Source organism: Chlamydotis macqueenii, chromosome 10 (assembly GCF_036417535.1).
Source record: "Chlamydotis macqueenii isolate bChlMac1 chromosome 10, bChlMac1.mat, whole genome shotgun sequence".
Lineage (NCBI taxonomy): Eukaryota > Metazoa > Chordata > Aves > Otidiformes > Otididae > Chlamydotis > Chlamydotis macqueenii.
The window spans coordinates 4,913,825-4,933,685 of NC_141565.1; the positions used below are offsets into that span (position 1 = coordinate 4,913,825).

At 41.4% G+C, this 19,861-nt stretch overlaps 1 protein-coding gene across 1 annotated transcript in view; it reads left to right on the forward strand.

Moving 5' to 3' along the window:
* Positions 1-246: 246 nt before the first annotated feature.
* Positions 247-19,861, forward strand: part of DCAF1 (DDB1 and CUL4 associated factor 1) — a 50,236-nt gene continuing 30,621 nt past the window's right edge. The window contains exons 1-11 of the mRNA XM_086755637.1: positions 247-715; positions 2,954-3,071; positions 7,728-7,804; positions 8,467-8,540; positions 9,521-9,634; positions 11,709-11,846; positions 12,845-13,348; positions 14,585-14,686; positions 15,889-16,047; positions 17,338-17,517; positions 19,485-19,694. Of these exons, the coding sequence (XP_086611763.1) occupies positions 2,962-3,071; positions 7,728-7,804; positions 8,467-8,540; positions 9,521-9,634; positions 11,709-11,846; positions 12,845-13,348; positions 14,585-14,686; positions 15,889-16,047; positions 17,338-17,517; positions 19,485-19,694 (1,668 nt within the window). The 5' untranslated portion in view covers positions 247-715; positions 2,954-2,961. The remainder of the gene's footprint in view (positions 716-2,953; positions 3,072-7,727; positions 7,805-8,466; positions 8,541-9,520; positions 9,635-11,708; positions 11,847-12,844; positions 13,349-14,584; positions 14,687-15,888; positions 16,048-17,337; positions 17,518-19,484; positions 19,695-19,861) is intronic.

The following is a 19,861-nucleotide window of genomic DNA, read 5'->3' on the forward strand; positions in this document are numbered from 1 at the left end:
TAAAACCCTAATGGATTTAAATCAACAGCGGGATAGCTGCGCCCTGTTCTGCTAGTTCCTGGGGAGTGATTTAAGACTGGATTTGTCCAAGGGAAATGGTGAAAGTCAGAGTGGCTCTCGCCAGCCTTTCTTTCCAACAGGCTGGGTACGTTTCTGACAGTTACAGTTCCGTTCATACCATTTATGATCTTGTCCTTTCTGCAGAGTTCTTCACTTTGATTTAAGATGTAATTCTTGGAAAAAGTGAGCGCATTAGGAATTGCTTTGGCTTTTGCATTTAGAAAGTCATTCACCTGCCATAATGTTCCATCCGTTTATATTTTACTGCTAATGTGCATTAATGTTAGAACTGTGGAAATAGATGCTTCTGAGGTAATGTTTGTTGTTGCTGCTCTTTGCAGTGCCATTTACAGTAGATAAATTTATTTGAGTAGTTTGGGAGGGATAAGCCTTAGGAATAGATGAGATGCATTGACGAGACGTTTACTTTCACTGCTGTGTACCTATAGAAAGGGTGGCATTTTTATGTTCTAACCGTATTTCAGGACCAGTTATTTAGACCTGTAATGTATTTTAAGTGAGGTAATACTCCAGGTTTTAGGGACGGTGGATTTCTCTGTTTTCACCTGTTTGTGGTATAGGAATGGATATCGCAGAGGGCAACGTGAGAAGTTCCTGTGGTCTTCCTGACTGGAACTTTGTTGACCTGTTGCAGGTATTGCTGGATCTTTCTTATTTTCTAGCTGGAATAATTAAGGGTTGTGAGAGCAAGTAAACTACTCTTCAGATTGCGAGAAAGCCTGTACAGGCCTTATACAACCTCTGGGGTCACAAGACACTTTTTTTTCTGTATCCCTTGGGTATAGAATGAAGGTGGAGATGTCTGAAATGCTTGAATGCAGATACCGTTACAGCACTTGCATTCTGAGGCTCAGAGGAGATTTGTCTGTTTATCTGTGATATTTAAAAGCTCAGAAGTGCTGCTGGCAAGTGTTGCTGAGTTAATGAAAAAAAGGAATAGAGCTTTATGAGCTTGAAATAGTTTTCCTTTTCAAAGTTGTTTCAGGATGTGTGTGTGTACAATCTCATTATGTTTTGTTGCCTGCATTTAGGTAGTGTTTTTTCCAAAGCGATTTATGTGTTTGCATCAAATTTCCCAGTCTAGTTCTGTGATGAATGAATAATGAATGCTCTAGATAAAATCGTAATTGCTTGTCATTTAGAAAACATCATCTTTCTTTATGCTTAGGTAGGCTTTTTGTTAGCATATGCTCACTTCATATAGTACTTACCAAAATGGTGTTCTTCAGATTGAGCGTCCTGTAGTCGTGGGTTTATTTTTCTGTAGACTTTGGGTGATGATTTTGGTGCAGTTTCTGCCAGTTTCGTCTTCAGCCGAGTGGTCTTCACTTGTTGTCTCCCGTTTAAGCAACCAGTCACAAAACATTAAACTCAGAACCATCTGTGAGACAGGAGATAGAGCTGTAGGGTTGTTCATCCATTCCCTGAGTGAGAAAAGGTTTTAAACCAATTAGAGGTATCCAGCACTCACTTAAACATGGCAATGTTTTTCAGAGCGAACTCAGGCTGTAAATGCTTATATAATCTATGTTGACCTATGGCTCCCTTATAGTCTGTCATTTCACCGATTCCTGAATGTGTATTCCAGGAGCTGATGTGTATGTTACTGTCTTAGACATATTTGTATTTATCGTTGTTTTGGAAAGTTCTTTCTCTGGGTCAGTTATGACAAATGGATATTTAATCTCATGGCAGATGGATGTTGGCCATATTATGGCTAATGAAATGCTGGAGATTCTTGTGCTTTTTCGGATGTGAAGGCATTTATTTTGCTTTGATTTGTCCCTCCAATCTCCAATACAAGGTCAATTTGTAAGTTAGGATTGAGTGTTCCTTCTTCCAGAGGCTCCAGCTCTTCACGGCAATCACAGTCTGTCAGATTGGAAACTAGAGGAATGACAGTGTTTTGAGACAGATTTTGTTGTAGTTTGGTCTGTTAATATTTCTGGTAGATTTTTATCGGACTGACAAAAATTAACACCTGAAAATTTAGAGGCTTAAACAGAAGTTAGAGTGATAGGTCCTTCATTCAAAGGTACCTTAACAAGTCACTCAGTGCTTTGGGGGCATCTCACTTTTGAGGATGGGAAGATACATGTCAGCTTCTGTCCTGCAAGTAAAGGCTGATAAACCTGAAGTAATTGCTCCAGTGCTCCCTCCTGTGATCACTCTTCCTTCTTACTAGAGCCACTGACTGTTCTTGGAAACCTTGAACAAGTAGAGATGTGGAGACCCGCTCAGTTTCCCAACTAGTGCTGTTCTAGTACTCCTTCCGCTGCCCGCAGCTGCTCAGTGCCCCTGCCTTCTGCCTTCACACTCCTTGGCAGTGTGAAGCTAATATGATTCTTGGCACTTTCACTGCTGTCTGGAGGGTGTTAAACTGGAATAATGACACTGATCATAATCTGGCTGCCCTAGCTTTGTTGTTTCTTGAGTAAATCCCTGAGCAACAGCGAAGGGCTAACTCAGGTCTGCTTGTGGAATTGAGGTGGAGTTTTACAAAGCTTCAAGTACCGAACGTGCTTGTGGTTGGTTAGGTGTGTGTACTTCCCATCATGGTCAGGGTTGTCATACACCGGTTAAGACTTGTGTGCAAAGCATACACATGTTCTTTATTCTTCAGGCAAAGGACCAAAAAGAAACTTCCAACTTTGAAAGTGAAGTTCAGCAGTGGACTGTCACTTCATCTTCTCTTTCTCACTCCTTGTTGCTGAATATTTACTTGCCTCTTCCAAATGCCTTGTAATCTTTTAGAGTATTTCAATGAATATAGCAAAACTGTGGGATTTCTTGCTTGTGTTTCTGGGTGGGTTTTTTTTTTGTTGTTGTTTTTTGTTTGATGTGTGTGTGTTTTTTGTTACCTCTGCCTTAGGCTAAGCCATGACTTCAGGATCTGGGCATGTGGACTCCAAGGCTGAGCTCACTGCTTTGCTTGAGCAATGGGAGAAAGAACATGGCAGCGGGCAAGACATGGTCCCTATTCTTACCAGGTAAGATCTATTAAATAAAATCCTAAATCTGGATATCTAAAATTACTTAACAGCAGCTTTTACTAGGTTTTGCTTGAAGTTTTTACATACCTGATTACCTGTTGGTAATTCATTTTCTTTGGTCTGGAAGTTAAACTATGAGTGTGGTATTTGAATACACACAATTTTTGGTAAGAAATTTGTATTTCAAAGATCTTACACAGACTGTCTCTAAACCAGGAATTTAATTATCTGAAATAATAGAAGTCAGGGGAATCATTAAATAGTTGAAATACTTTGGTATCTTCACTTGAAGCTTGTAAAATGTTGATCAAGATCGAAAGCTGTAAGAATGTTTTTCCATCAAAGTGGGGGTGGTGGGGTTGTGATTGTTGTAACATTGGTCAGATTAAATGAAAGGATGAGAGCGACTCATTGGGTTAATCAAGAGGATTGTATTGAGAAGACGTTATCGAAGCTCACGGGGTGTCTTTAAAGCAAAATTTAAAAACTCAACCATTTTTTTAAAAACCTGATGTTGGTTGACTGGCATTGTATTGTATGTGTAAGGAAAATATGCCCTGGACCAATAAGTTATTTTTAGGAGATGTGTAGGTACTAGTAACACCATTAATTATAAGACATCTTCTATTACAAGAGAAACATTTGAATTATCAATTGTATTTGTGGTTTCCCAAGGCAGGCCTCTTTTTGGTAAAGTGATAATACTCTTGCTTTAACAGGAGATTCACAGGAATTCCATCCAATTCCTGCCTGTGCCTCTACTGGCAGACCTGTGGCCTGCCAAGTATGTGTAGAAGGAGTTAATGCACTTGTACATTAAGAGCAGTCCAGGTTTCTGTACTGTGCTGCTCTGCATTGGTGGGTCGGGCAAGTCAGTTCATAGATTCCCAGCTGGCACTGGGAGGAAGTAACAGGAATCTGGTAGAGCTTCTTGGCACAGATCTGTGCCACGCCTCACCTGGTGGGCATAACTTTTTTGCTGTTCTTACTACATTTTAAAAATAGCAGCACAGAAGAGGGCGATGAGCAGCAGAAAGTCAATCCTAAACACTTGAAAATGAGTAAGTTGCTTGAAAATCATGAGACACGTTTTGATGTATCTTTGTCTATTGCCTGTTCTGTGTTTTGAGGGAAATGGGCTATTTCAAGGCTTGACTTCCCTGCATCATTTATGCCTAGACAAGTCTACTAATTTTCCAAATTTCTGTGCAACAGGCAGAGTGGTTATGGATGGTGAAAGTTTGGGTATTTTGGCTTTAGTGGAGATAATACAAATTTATTTAAGGTAGATAGCAAAAGGATCTACTGGCTCCTTCAGAAGCTGGATTTACAACGTTTCAGGTATCAGTGAAAGCCATATGTCTGTTTGGAATGCAGGGTTTTAGATACAGCCTAGGTTTAAAAGAATTTGCTGGAAGAGATGCTAGGAATCCTCACCATCTGGAGCTTGCGTTAGCTGATGTCCTGAGCCAGAGTAATACTCTTGCATATTGTTTTAGACTTAAGGTAGAGGAAGCTGTGGTCACGCTTGTTGGTAAGTGACGTTTCTACTTCCTTCTGAGCTAAATGGAAGAAAACTTCCGTGAGTGGATGGGGGCCTGTTAAATGTGATGCCGAGGCAGCGTGTGTGAGAGTGCAGTGGTGAGTGCTTCAACAGTAATATGACAGGAACAGCAACAGTGTGGCTTATAAGCCATAGTTGAACTGTCACTTCCAAATAAGTTAATTTTCTGGCTTTACAAACTCTGTAGTGTCAGAAGGTGTGAACTGAAGAAATTGCTTAGAAAGCATGTCAGCAAACAACAGGTATTTAATATATATGATTTTCAAAAATATTGTAAATTGAAAAGATCCTGCAAGGGTATGAGTTTGTAGTCTGAATGCAAGTAGCGTTCAACCATTCTGACAAATCCTGGGAGTCAGATCCTTCGCTGCATCCCAAGAGCCTCTTTCATAAAGGGAATAAATCAGCAGCTCGTCATACTTCATCTCCACGAACCAAGTGTGTTGTGGTGTGGGATCCTAGAGCATTTTACACTGTTGTAATCTGTTGTAAAGGCTCAGGTTGGTCATTAATGCCAAATGATGGCATAGAGCAATAGTAAGATGGCTTTACGTTACGCCGTCTAGATCAGCGGGAGTCTTGCAATGTTGACATGTATTTATGTATACCACTGCCCTTTCCTTCCCAGCTCCCGAAGCGAGCTCAGTTGGTGGCAAGTGAAAATGAGGATCCGACTAACTTTCCAAAGCTGATCACAAAGACAGTTGTAAAGAGAAAAAAAAAAAAATCAGTCAGAAGTGGGGGAAAGAACCCCTAGCCCCATGTAAAACCTAGATCTCATCTACAAACTCTGAAGTGGCAAGTAAACCAATATAATGGAAAAATTTCAAGGAAATCGTGAAACCTGAATAAAAGTTCAGTGTTCTTGTGAATTGGGTTTTTTTAAAGCCCTGTGTGCCATCTGCCTATGTTATATGGCAGGAATGAACTTTGTTAATTATTTGACTCTCCTATCACTTCAACTGAGAATTTGCAAAGCTGTTAATCTAGATAGATTTATCCAAGTCACTTCACAAACTACTTCTGTATGTGTTAGTTAAAAGAAGGGTGTTAGAAGCAAGCTTGATTTGATTTTTTTTTTTTAACACCCCTCCCCCCTTCCCCCCACCTTTCTTTTTCAAAGTCAGTTTTAAAGAGGTAGAGCTTTTTTTATTTTGGTCAAAACAGTTGTGACTAATTGTCTCAAACCCCCCCCATAATTGGTGATTCGCGTGCCTGTTTCATCTAGGCTGTGATAATGTTGTCGTCCCTGAAGCCACTTGGCAGCTTCAGCTGGCATGCTGTTTGGCTGCCTACCTAAACAGGATGGACTGATGAGAATGTTACGCTCGCTTTCCATGCTGCTTGTCTGTCCTTTCTGGCACATAGTCAAAATGCTGATTATCACCTAAAAAGACCTGACAAGTCTAGGGTGCAGCTTCTCAACTCCCCATTTGTCCCAGTTGTCTGTCATCAGGCACCCCTCAAGCTATTAGTTCTTATGGAAAAAAAAATGAGGAGCTGGCAGTGGAGTATTTAAGTAACTTGCTTTTGCCAGAAATTCATGAAAGCTCGAGCTGTGGCACCTGTTAGCAAGGGACATGATTTGCATCTCTTTGTGTTCAGGCTTACTGAAAGTAAATATTGGAACCCCACAGGATAAACAGTTTTCTGAAAGGTAATTGTCAGATCAGATACAGGCAGGAAAGTTCTGTGCTTGTTCCCAATGAGCTAATTTACTGTTCTTACAATCTGGGCAGGCTTCATAGCATCATCCTCTGTCATGCTGCCATGTCAGTTCAGAGGCAGGACTAAGTACAGCTTTACCTTTAATTGGCCCTGGGAACACAGGATATTTTCTGCAAAGTAACAGGAGTGGAGTAGAAGTCAGTGGCATTCTGCAAGGGAAATCCTCCACGAAAGAAAAGTATTTTTCCAGGGATTACTGCAGCCTTCAAGCAGTTTTCCCTCCTCTATAATAATCTCTGCCTAGATCAGTGTCCTGCGGATTTTTTTTTAGGTATTAAGACCTTGTTTTAAAATGCTGTACTGCACATGGATTCTGCACCCCACTCTAGACCTCAGTAGAGAAGAAGTAATGACATCTTATACCAAGGAAATAAGATAAAATTTGCTGATATTTTTTGAATGCTGCTCTTTATTTCATCTCAAACTGCATATATTTCTGTTGTAACGCTTCATGGAGAAAGACAGTGGATGACTATGGAATTATTTATTGCTTGACCATGAGATAATTTCCCTCTTCTTTATTTTGTTTAAATAAAAATAATAATTCATTCCCTTGCTGCTCATTCTAAATGAATTAGAGCATAGGATTTCCTGTGTCTGCTGAGGCTGCTTCTCAGTTTAGAGAAAAACATAAGTTCAGACAACCATTCAATTTCTTTCTGATGCAGAGCAGCATTTAATGTATTTTGAAGGTCTATGAATAGAGAGCTGGCTGGGTTTCTCCTTGTCTTATCCATTGCAGTAACTGGCACATGCTGAAAAGTTGGGCTTCGATGGAGCTGAAGGGATAAGCTAAATAGAGATTACACAATACTTTATTCAATATTGAATACTTCTGTTATTATACAATATTATTAAAATTTAATATGCAAAAACAACGACAAAAAAATGTGTATGCAGTTTGAGTGGCTGCCCCTGCGCAGACTGAGTAAGAAGGAGGACTAAGTTGCCTGTTCAGGACTTACTCTGCTGCAAAAGAAAGGCTATGTGATGGTGAGAATTGCTACTGAAGCCCTTTATTTGCCCTAATTCTCTACGGTGTGTGTCATAGAAGATCACCAGGACTCTAACATGAGTAAATAAAAGGTATTGGTCCCTCCAGAGCATCATGCTTGTGCATCACTGGGATGTTGATAATGGGTTCAGTGTGTTTTGGAGAATGGTGGGGGGGATGAAATATTAGAGAAAAGTCTCTTTTCTCACCCCTCTATTGTGAACAGTCCAAAATCCTCTGGTAGCACTGGATACCGTTGAAATGAAAATTGGTGCGCTGTTTTGTAGTACTTTGATAGATAGTGAGGAGCTGTGTACTAGAAGACCGAGCGTGAACTCTGCTCATTTGGTGTTGTTTCCTTCTGCAGAATGTCCGAGCTGATTGAGAAGGAGACTGAAGAGTACCGCAAAGGGGATCCAGACCCATTTGATGACCGACACCCAGGTAAGATGTCCTCAATGGTTTTGGCAGCACCAGCTCTGTCACAGAGTAACCAGTTTTTAGTCTGATTGTGCCCACTGCAGATCAAGGTTTGATGCTGCTTTTGCACTAGGTAACTGTGCTCTGTAGTGCTAATATCTGGGAGTTTTGATGTTTGCCGCAAGATTTTGAGGCCCTGGGTAGAGTTGTAGAAGGGTGTTTCAGAGGCTGATCTGTGATGTCAGGGTATGATTGTGTTAACGAGTTGTAGTCACTGAAGCTGTAAGATGGACAGAGAAGACAATCTGGCTCAGAGTATCTTGAATTTGCTGTTAAGTGCAGTGCTTTAGAATAGTTATATACAGCCACTGATGACTTCTTTACTCATTTCCAAGTTTCTGGAACAGTTTGCCTGGCATTTGCATCTTCACTGTCAACAAAAATGCCAGTTCAGTACTATTGGACCACTGAAATGTGTTGTGCTTTGACTATTAGGCATTCTGGGGAGGTAATGCCTACTAGAAAAAATGTTAAGTTGTTGAATAATTCATGTGATTTCTTCTGTAACTTTCCTTCTGAGAAAGGTCCTGCTAACCGGAGTATTCCACAGTCAATTTGAAGATAGTTCAGTATTAATTTTGACATCCCGAGGTAGGTATGTAAGTCTTTTTCTGTTTCTCCCACAGGTCGAGCGGATCCAGAGTGCATGCTTGGTCACTTACTGAGGATACTTTTCAAGAATGATGATTTCATGAACGCGGTAGGTTTGCTCTGAGAACAGTATCTGTCAATTCCTGACACGTTCTGACTCTCTTTGTTTAGTCTGTGCTGGTTGACCTCAGTATTTGTTTGATATTTATTTTACTGGTGTGGGGACTATCTCTTCCATAGCAGTGGTTTTTAAAATGAGTTTAAGTGAGACTTGTTTGCCACTGTTAAAGTGACTCGAGGGAAGGGGGAGTTCATGAGCTGTTCAGAGTGCTGGAATATGTGTAGTAACAATTGAATTAGTTCTTCTCAAGGCTTGTCAGTTTCTTTAAAGAAAATGTAGCTCCTGTAATGCAAGTTTGAAAGCATAATTAATTTCTGTAATGGAAATTAATACCACTAATTCCAATGCCTCATCTCTGAATACTTGGAAATGCTGAACTGCCTGTAGGAGCAGAGGAGTGTGTCGACACTAGAACACTCAGGCATAGGATTGAGAGGCAAGAGTCTGGCTTTCCTCTTGCATTGCTATACTCTAACATGAGTTAATAACTAGAATTTTTGTTATTCTCATCTCCCTGCAAGCACCTGTATCAGTACATGTTGCTGTAAGGATTCTGATAGATGCTTGCTTGTAGCTTTCTATCTTAAACTACAAGCGATAAGGAAACATAGATGCCATTAAAAATGCGCATTTTTATGAGACTGGGTTTTTTTAGCTATTACTTTTTTGTATTTACACTGTTACTGAGCTGTAATTTTTTTTTTAGGCATTTGTCTTTACAAATCAGTTCAGGATAGATATTTAGTCAGTGAACAGCAGATCAGAGGGGAATTCAATTTCTCTGAGAAGTGATTTCAACTTTTGAGGCACTGGAGGGAGCAGGTTAAAAGCTAGCCATCTTTAGATCCAGGGCTTACATACTGACATTTCTTACTTTGTTTTGCTGCTGTGGGAGTTGAAAGGCTTTCACTGCACTGGTTTTGGTCAGAGTTGAATTTCAAACCAATGCTGTTCCTGATCTTCTCTAGCTAGTGAATGCTTACGTGATGACAAGCAGAGAACCTCCATTAAACACTGCTGCCTGCCGACTTCTTCTGGATATCATGCCAGGACTGGAAACAGCTGTTGTCTTTCAGGAAAAGGTATAACCTGTACTAAGAGTTGGGTTTTTAAGCTTCGTGTATTACGTACTCCAACAGTTCTTCCCATAGGAGAAGCCAGTAAAAAGCCATGTTGAAATCCTGTCTCTGGGAGACAATCTGTTCAGTCTTCCTGATGGTTTGAGGCTGTTTGGTGAGTTGAATGAGCCAACATCATACCTGGGGTGTTTCACACCTTGTGAAGTACAACAGGAATGATTCAAACAGAGGAGCTGGAACTTAGTCATGTTTTAGGAAATGTTATACTTTGAAATGTTGTTTCACAGGCCTGTGAATGGGGCACAGAATGTGAAGACTTGCTGTAGGAATCTTGCCCAGTAATCCCCAGCTACAGCAGGGCGATAGCATTAGAGCTAAGTGATAAGCAAGTCATACTTCGACTAAGCAGTCTAAAATCCTTGTGCTTTGTGGAGATTAACTGGAACTGTGATAGACAGCTGAATCGACCTTCTCTGTGTTGACAGATGTGTTTTTCTGAAGGGTTGTAAGTGAGGAGAAAGTTGTTTTCACTCCTGAGTCCCAGTTTCATCAACTGTAAAAATTAATGTAATGTTTTTGTGAAGTTTGGAAACCAGGTGGTGCTTTATATAACAGTTCTAAATTAATTTCTTTACTATTGGAAATATGGATATGAACTCTAAAGCATGATAAAATAAAAATGTGCCTCTTTTGCAAAGGACAGGATTTGAGATCTTTGTGATCTGTCCAAAGGCTAAGGCTGTGAGACTTTGATCTAAAAAAATCAGTCCTTCTCTATTTATGGAGGATATAGCTTTTTTCCAGAGACTTCCTCTCTCTGTAAATTAAAATTAAGTTTTTAAGTTACGTTTTGCACTTAAGGATGTCTTTGCTTTTTGACTTGAGAATACATGGAGCTCTGTTAGGGCACTTGGGTTCCTGTACGTAGAGGCTCTAGGACAGCTCCCAAATCCCTTTGAGGAGGGTGCTGCTCTGCTCATGCAGGGGCCCTCTAGCGGCCAAAGCGTTGCACAGCTCTGCGATTTCTCCCTCTTTTTTTTTTTTAATTACGTAAGAGCATTTAAATAATAATGCAATTTTCTTTAAATATATAATGGGCAACTCTTTTAAAAAAATCTGTAAAGTGAGAGTTCTCATTGAAATGTATGTCTGTTCATTATCACTTTTAACTGACCTTTTATTGTATTGTACCTACGGTTCAAATTATGTGCAAGATTCCTGTCACGATAATGACGTGTTGTTGTATGATGTTTCAAAATCCAATAGTGGTTTAGAGGAAAAAAATGAATCTTTCATTCTAACCTGTTGTCTTTTGGTTGACTGCTTGAATTTTAATTAACACTTATCCAGCCTCGTTAAGAAAAATTGCATGCAGTCTGTGTTCAAACACTGCTGATTTTGTTACTGTTAACATATTAACCATTTTTCGCATGAAGATTTCCAAGTATACAGATTGGTACACTTGCATTTGTTTATCTCTTCTCCAAATGTTATAGGTTTCTGACTGTGTTGATAACCGTCCTTTTGGTTGGTGAGCAGTCATTAGTGTAAAGATTTCCTCTGGCACCAGGTAGCTTGCTTATTTAAGTGATTTTTTTCGGTTTATTCCCAGTAAGCTTTTAGTAAAATAAAATAAATTTAGCCAAATGCTGCTGGGTGTAAGTTCAACACAGATTCTTTGAAATCTGCCAAATTGCTGGAGATTTATGTTAGTGAAACTGACAGGAGCTTTGGGCTTGCCTGTTTTGACTAAGCAATTTATACCTGTAGTGTTTTGCTACGTCCTAGGCAGTGGGTTGACTGGCTGCTTCAGAAGACTTTTGCAGGTGTGCAAATCCTGATTCGAAATATCTGAGACCTGGGAATAGTTTTATGCAGCTTAAAATGTTGATTTGTTTGTTTGGTTGGTTTTTTTCTGCTTCCAGATATTTTGATGCATTACATAATTGGTAGGAAATCTAGCCTGCTCATTACTAGAGATAGGGAGAATTGTTACCAACAGGTGCTTTCACTGGGACTGAGAAGTTAAAAATGAAATATAACTGTTGGGATTGCTTTCTTGTTTTCTTCATTCTAGGAAGGCATAGTTGAAAATCTCTTTAAGTGGGCACGAGAGGCTGATCAGCCACTACGAACGTACGCAACAGGGCTGTTAGGAGGAGCTATGGAAAACCAAGATATTGCTGCAAATTACAGGGATGAGAATTCACAATTGGTATGATCTCTCGATCACTTTCCTTTTTTAGAGGGCAGATACCTTTACTCTTTTTTTTTAAGTTATTTTGTTTGTGGGGAGCTCACATTTGTGAGTTAATGTATGAGTCTTACAGTGATTATAATAATATGTTTAAGACCCAGTAGCTTATGCTTTCCGTCCTTTCTTGACTGCATTTGCTGAGGCTGCAGCCTGATTATTGTTATACCTCTTCTGTTAAAAATGCCAATGGAAACCTAAGAAGGCGAATAGTATAGTTCTTAATGGGACTCATATTCATAGTCTCCTTAAAGAACAATTTTCAGAAGCTTTATATGTGTAACTGTTGCATGTTGTGACTTACCTACCGAACAGAGGTTTTAAAGTAAAAGGTGAATCGGCATGGGTACAACTTAAAATGAAATTCCATTCACTTCTGTTGTAAACCTTTCACCCGTTTAGTGTTGATTCTCTATAATGTTTATCAGCAGTTTAGATCACTTTTGGAAGAAGGTAGAATAGGCAAATTTATCTCCCAGGGTGGCATACAGTATGTTGAAGCATAGGTGAATTCTACTTCTTGCGCAGGTAAGGCCTTAAAAAGTAAAAGCGTGGCCTCAAGTTTTGTGTAACTGCAGTTTATCAAAGTTACTGCTTCAAAAAGTAGTAATGCATTTATTCTGCGCTAGGCAGAGATGATGGAAGAGTGGTGGAAGATGGTATGTGGTTCTGTTAGCACCAGTATAGCTCATCTGCTCTTAATGGCGTTTAAGCCACTTCTTTCTCATTCAGGAGACTAGGTGCTGATATTTTAGAATGAAAGTAGCTGTAGCAAAAAGGACTGGAATTTTCTTATTCACTTTGAAATAATTATTTCTCTGGGCAAATGTGTATCACAGCATGCTTGACGCTTTATGCTGTGGAGTTGCTTATATGATAAGAACAAAAAATACAGTCAATGTGAGATGCATGACCAAAGCAAGAAATGTATTCTCATGCATGCTGCTTTTGTGAAACAGGTGGCTTTGGTGCTTCGGCGGCTACGAGAGTTACAGGTTACTGAAATGACTACAAAACAAGAAAACAAGCGTCCCAGTCCTCGGAAAGTGCCGTCAGATCCTCTCCTGCCTTTAGATGAAGAGGCTGTGGATATGGACTATGGGGAGATGGCAGTAGATGGAGAGCAAGAGGAAGCTTCTGGTGATATGGAGATTTCCTTTCATCTTGATTCAAGTCACAAGACCAGTAGCAGAGTAAACTCTGCTGCAAAGCTAGATGATGGAGGACTGAGAAAAAACAAATCGGGGAAACAGCATGAAAGAGACGGCTTCCGGAAGGCCAAGCAAAAGCTGGGCTTCTCCGTTTCAGAACCAGAGCGGATGTTTGTGGAACTGTCCAACAGCAGCTGGTCTGAAATGTCCCCGTGGGTGATTGGCACTAATTATACACTTTACCCTTTGACTCCCGCCATAGAGCAGAGGCTAATTCTTCAGTACCTGACTCCCTTAGGGGAGTACCAAGAGGTGAGCACATGAAGGTGGGAGGAAGCACTCTGTGCTTGAGTTCTCCTGACAAAACTATGAGTGGTATTGTGGGGAAAAATTTGCGGAACTGTTACTTCATTCCCTGATACTTCCTGGTATGATTAAGATCAGTAAGCTATCCTGAGTTGCTGATGACTTTCAAATTGATGAAGTCATTAGTTTGGGTATTACTTGGTAGGTAATACTCAAACCTGAACCTAGGAGGTGTGTGGTCTAGTAGTTGGAGCATGGCACTAGAAATTTTACTCCTAGTTTCTGTGAAATTCCGTGATTCTTTGCATGACAGAGGGCAAGTCACTTTGTTTGAAATACGGACATTTTTGACATTTTTCCTGTTCCCTCTGGAGGGTGTGATAGACGTGCAATTAAAAGTCTGAGGAAATAATGAACTTGAAATTATAAATGAAATGGTTTGTGTAACCTCTGCAGCAGCTCTGATGAGAAATGGCAGTGCTGATGTTATGCAGATGTTTTTGAGAGCTGTTGTTACTTACATGGACAAAGTAGTTGGGCAGTGTCAGATTTACCAAAGTGTGTTTCCTTTTTTTTTTTTTAAATTTTTTTTTAACCATAAAACTCAAGTTAGCACAGGTCTGCAAGGCACCTTTATCTCTGTTTAATCTTTTTTTGGGTGGTTTAACTTAATTTGAAATAGAACAAAGCAACACAGTTTTGCTTTGCAATATATGTTGTGTGTGTGCACGTGTGTGCCTTGCTTCTGTGCGAGCCTACAAAACCATTATCCCCCTAATACCCTGCATGCTGACTGGATCACTTCCTATGCCAGCACTAATAGGATATAAAAATAGGAGTTAATACTATAAAGCTGTTACACAAAGAATTATGCGAAGGGTTTTGGTATGTTGCCCTGCTCTCCTGTTTTTTCTGTTCAGTTGTTGGGTAGTTGTCTTTGCACAGATGGAAGGTGGAACCTATCGCCAGGGTGGTATCTGTGTGGACTTGCCATAGCCGCACTTGAAGGAGAGTCTTAAGATTTCCGTGTGGCAGTTGTCATGCACCTTGCTGCAGTCAGCAGATGTATTACGAGGTCTGTTAACCTTTATTGCTTCCTATGGATGGAGCTGGTTACCACTGACCTCTCATAACAGGTATCTGCCAATAGGGGAAAATTGGGGGCTTGAGAGAGTAAAAGCCAAAACAGACCTTTATTTCCCGTGAAACGTTCAGCTAGTCTCCTGTTTTAATTTTTCTCAGCTACTACCCATCTTTATGCAACTGGGATCAAGGGAGCTAATGATGTACTACATCGATTTGAAGCGAACCAATGACGTGCTGCTCACTTTTGAAGCCCTTAAGGTAAATTACTTTCACAATGCATAAAATGTACCATAACATTGTAAGAGTATTGAATATATGTCTGCTGCATGTGTCCAAGGGAAATACCTTCTTTAGGCCTGTGGATCTTGCAGGATTCCCTGGGATTGGAATTGACTTTCACTCAACTTGAATGCATTGTGGTTTTGTTTTTATAGTTCTCAAGTTTTTAAAACAAAATAAGAAAGTAGGGGGTAAAAAGATCTTAATTGTGCAGGAAGTACTATTAATGTCACCTGCCATCTGCCTACTCGAAGGTGATAAAAATTCATTTTTCTGTCAAACACTTGTGTTGCTGCTGCCCTTAGATGGCATTCCTGAGTTGTTCCACTGCCTGTCGTCTCAAGGGATGTTTGTGAGGGGTAAGAAACGTAAGCATCTTACTCCCAGAAGCCCCAGCATGACATCTCTGAGCTTAGTGTTTGGAATACAATAGTTTTGAGTGAGTAGTTTTTAAGTTACCCCCCCAAGGTACAAAACCGCACCAGGTAACCTTCTTCAAGCCAAACCTGCGGTTCAGCAGCATGAGTTATATTTTTCTGTGCATTCTTTTCCTCTTTCACAGTAACTTCTCTTCCTCTGGGTCTCCAGTGACATCTTTTGTTTCGTTGTCATTTGTCTGAGAGTTTATTTCTAAGGAGCAATGTTCCTACAAAAGCTGTAGGTTACCTTGTTTGGGAGTGGGGTGGGGTTTACAGTGGTTCTTACTGTTTCCTCTTAAGGTGTTGGTAATACAGAAAAATAAAGTGTAATAAATCACTGCAGCTGGAGACTTCAGTTTTAACAATAGCCTTTAAACTTCATTTTTAAAAATCCTTTTTGCCAGCACTATGGCATGTACAAAGTGTGAATGCAAACTTAAATATTTCTTAGTGATAATAGAAAGTGAGTTAATATGAAAAAAAATAGGAAGACTTAAGGTGGCCTATTGGATAATTTCTGAGTTGCTCTGCTTTTCTAATATTTCTTTTGCAAGGTGTGTAAAACAAAGTGATAGTGCCTTTTTTGCTGTTGTCGTTGGGATAAATACTACATTCTGCAGTTAAACGTAATGGGAGGAGGAAATAGGGTGGGCAAAACACAGAGTGCTTGTTTTTTCTGCCATCTGTTTTTCTGTGGGGCAGGGGATGGAATTGATGACAGTTTGAAGAATTCCAGTCTGATCTGCGTTTATCCTTCCTTAGCATTTGGCATCATTGTTGCTGCACAACAAGTTTGCAACAGAGTTTGTTGCTCATGGAGGAGTGCAAAAGCTGCTGGAGATTCCTCGTCCTTCCATGGCAGCAACAGGGGTCTCCATGTGCTTGTATTATTTGTCTTACAATCAAGATGCCATGGAGCGGGTAAGAGGCATTCTTTTAATATAACTGCAGTGATTCCTTTTGTTTTGTAGTGTTTCTACCTGTGCCCTGTATTACATCTCCCTTATGAGGGCAAGAAAGCTAAATGGACATAATGTTTCCTCCACTTTTTTTTTTCCCAGTGTGTCAGAAAGCTGGATCCTGGCTGCATATGACCTACTTTGGGAGTTTCTCTGAACTTTGTAATGAGAAAACTCTATGCTTCTTTTTTTTCCCTCAAATTCCATTTGATGCTTGCATGGTTATTCAAAAGGAAAACAAAAAGCTGTGGCGGGGTGCTGCATTGAGGATTCCTTCTGCTTGGCATCCTCAGGCTATGGCATAAAACCATGCAGCTGTTTTGTAGTGACTGTGTGTCATCTGCCAGATGTTAACCCCAATATCTACAGATACCAGGTAGCGCAGGGTTCTGTGGTACATTTCTCTCTTGTCTTTGGATTTCAGAGGAAGCCAGTTTCAAGGGGTAGTCCCGTGTCACTTGATCCATGGGAAGCCTCAGATCCTGGAGTGGAAGCAAAGCTGGAGCTGGTAGCACTGTATTCTCCGAGTATGTCCAACACCAGCAGAGAAGAGATGAAAAAATCTGCTAATGTGGCATATAGTAGCTGGTGCCAGTGCTTCAGCTGTGTGTGCTGTTCCTCTTGGCACTGACCCTGGCAGAGGGTTCAGAGTTCCTCATCATTAGAAGCTAATGAGTACATGCAAAAGTGCAGTTCTGAACACATTGTCTGCACGTCTCAGAGGCAGGGTCTGAGAAAAGAAAAATAGCAGCTCAGTTGTCTATTTCCAGAGAAAGTCAAGCTTAGATTTGCATTTAATGATCCCTGCAGTTCATGTAGTGCTGCTAACTAGAACTTCAACATAGCATATGATACTGTTGCATTGAGAAGAATTTTTGTTTCTTCAGTGGAAACTTCTCTTCCTTCTCTACTTCTAGAAAAGCATCCTTTGGGTGGCTTGACAGGTGTGGAGAAGGGCTGTCTGGAATTATACCACATTAAGAATGCAGTATTTATTGTGTTTAGGTCTGGGAATGGACCAATTGCTAGTCCTGTATTGCCACATCATGGTCTTTATTAGTCCCACTGGGGCTTTCTTTTACTGGTCTGGAAATGGGACTTTTTATTTCATGTCTCAGATGTCCCAAGTCAAGCTGGTAGTAACTGATATTTGTCCTTTGTTTGCCTCTCAAAGAACCCTCATTCTCCTTGGACAAATTATCTTCATAAATCTGTTGGAATTCCTTCTCAACAATGTTCTTTTGCTTTCCAGGTGTGCATGCACCCGCATAATGTGCTTTCAGATGTGGTAAACTACACCTTATGGCTAATGGAGTGCTCCCATGCCTCAGGCTGCTGCCATGCTACCATGTTCTTCTCCATTTGCTTCTCCTTCCGTGCTGTCCTGGAGCTCTTTGACAGGCACGACGGCCTTCGACGTCTGGTTAACCTGGTAAGGCTTGTAGTTTTAGGTGGTGAACAGAGTTCTAATTTTAGGTTTTGCTCCCTTTACAGTGCAACTGTGGAGAATTCTGTTCTTTTGTTTTGTTTGTTGGGTTGTTTTCCTCCTAAGTTCCCAAGAGCTGGAGAGGTTGGGGTGAGTTTTCTAAGCAACAGACATGTGGATACCTGTCGTAGTTCAGCCCCGATCGGGACCAGACTACGCAGTCTCTCTCTCGCTCCCCCCACCGTCCGAGAGAATGGGTGGAGATGATGTAAGGAAAAACGGCTCGACATTTGAGATAAGGACAGGGAGAGATCCTTAAAATTACTGTCACGGGCAAAACGGACTCGACTTGGGGAAAACTATTCATTTATTTCTAAAACTAGCAGGAGAATGAGACAGGGAACAAGATAACCTCCCTCCACCCCTCCCTCTTCCCGGGCTTAACATTATCTATACTACCTCCCCCTTCCCGCTCTGAGCGGCACAGGGGGGAAGAGGGAATGGGGGTCGCAGTCAGTTCATCACACGTTGTTTTACGCTGCTACTTCATTGTCGGAGGAAGAACTCCTCACATTCCTCCTCTGCTCCAGCATGGGGTCCCTCCCACGGGCCACAATCCTTTGTGAAACTGCTCCGGCATGCAGGGGGTGCAGCCCCTCTAGAACAGCTGCCCCAGTGGGCCCTTCACAGGCCACAGCCTCCTTCAGGCCTCTGCCTGCTCCGGCGTGGGGTCCTCCACGGGCTGCAGGTGGATCTCTGCCCCTCCATGGGCTGCAGGGGGACAACCTGCTCCACCATGGTTGTCACCACAGGCTGCAGGGGAATCTTGGCCAGGAGCCGCATTACTCCTCCCCCTCCTTCTTCACTGACCTTGGTGTCTGCAGCCGTTCCTCACAACAGGCTGGCAGACACCTCTCAGGATCCTTTTTACATCTTATTCACTTCTCATCTCCTCTCCACTTCTTGCGGCTGGGCTGGGCCCAGTCGGGCCCAGTCGGCTGCCCGGTGGGAGGCCAGAGGGTGAGGGGTGCAAGGCCCACGAGGCTCGTGCCTCCCCCTCTCTGCCCCCACTCAGCTGCTTCACATCTTCTCTTCTTTTTTCTTTCCTGTTTTCCCATTCTTAAATATGTTATCGCAGAGGCGTTATCATGGGACATTCTGCTACCAATTGGCTCGGCCTTGGCCAGCAGCGGGTCCGCCCTAGGCCCGGCCGAGTCCACTAAACAAAGGGGAGCGACTTCTAGCAGTTTCCTCCAGAAGCTACCACCTTAGGCCCCCTCACTAAACAAAACCAGAAAAATACCTTCACCTTTTATTCTTTTTGTTCTTATTATGATGATCATTGTCCTTTGTGAGCTTTCAGTGCAGCTCTTGGGTTACACAGCACTTACTCAAACAGTGGTGGCTCAGTGGTAGTTAAAATGTCTCTCACCATTCCACACGTGTGTATTATCATGCACCCTTCTGGATGCCGATACGTCCAGCTTTGTTCCGGGGGAGGTACAGCTGTGTTTGTGCTGTGGGAACCACAGTACCTTCTGAGCATAAATTATACTGTTCACGTGCAAAAGCTGGTACATCTGCAGGGTATTGCTGTGTCGTCCTGATAACTTGGGACATCAGCACTGTGGGGTGTAAGCACACTGTGTGTTGTGTAATACAATGCCTAATCATGTTAGGTACAACATTGCCTCAGGATCTACAATAATGTAACTTCTGGATTTCTTTCTTCATAGATAGTGAAGAAGGGGGAATGCTTCATTTGAGATTTAACTCTTTATCCACGCAGATAGCTTTTTCTGTTCAGACAGCTTTTGTCAGGTCTCATGGAGTGTGCTTGTATGTCTTGTATAGCAAAGTAGGTTTGTTTGAGTTTAGTACAAATGCATCTGAGAGTTGTAGGTGCTTTTTTCTTCTGAAGAGTGAGCTGATTAATTTTTTTTTTTTTTTTCCTACCCAACCTCTTTCTAAAGATAAGCACTCTTGAGATCCTAAACCTGGAAGACCAAGGAGCCCTCCTGAGTGATGATGAGATCTTTGCCAGTCGCCAGACTGGGAAACACACCTGCATGGCTTTGCGTAGATACTTTGAGGCTCACCTTGCTATCAAACTTGAACAGGTGAAGCAGTCGCTCCAGCGCACTGAAGGTGGCATTCTGGTCCATCCGCAGCCCCCCTACAAGGTGAGCAGCATGTTGCAAGCTGTAAACATGGTTGTTGCGTTTTTCAAGCAAATCCAAGCTGCAGGAATGTGTGGATGTCCTTTGAAGCCAGTGGAATAATTAGGCAGTCTGCAATTTATAGGGAGAGAGATTTTTTTATTTGTACTTTTTTGCTGCCTTGTGGAATG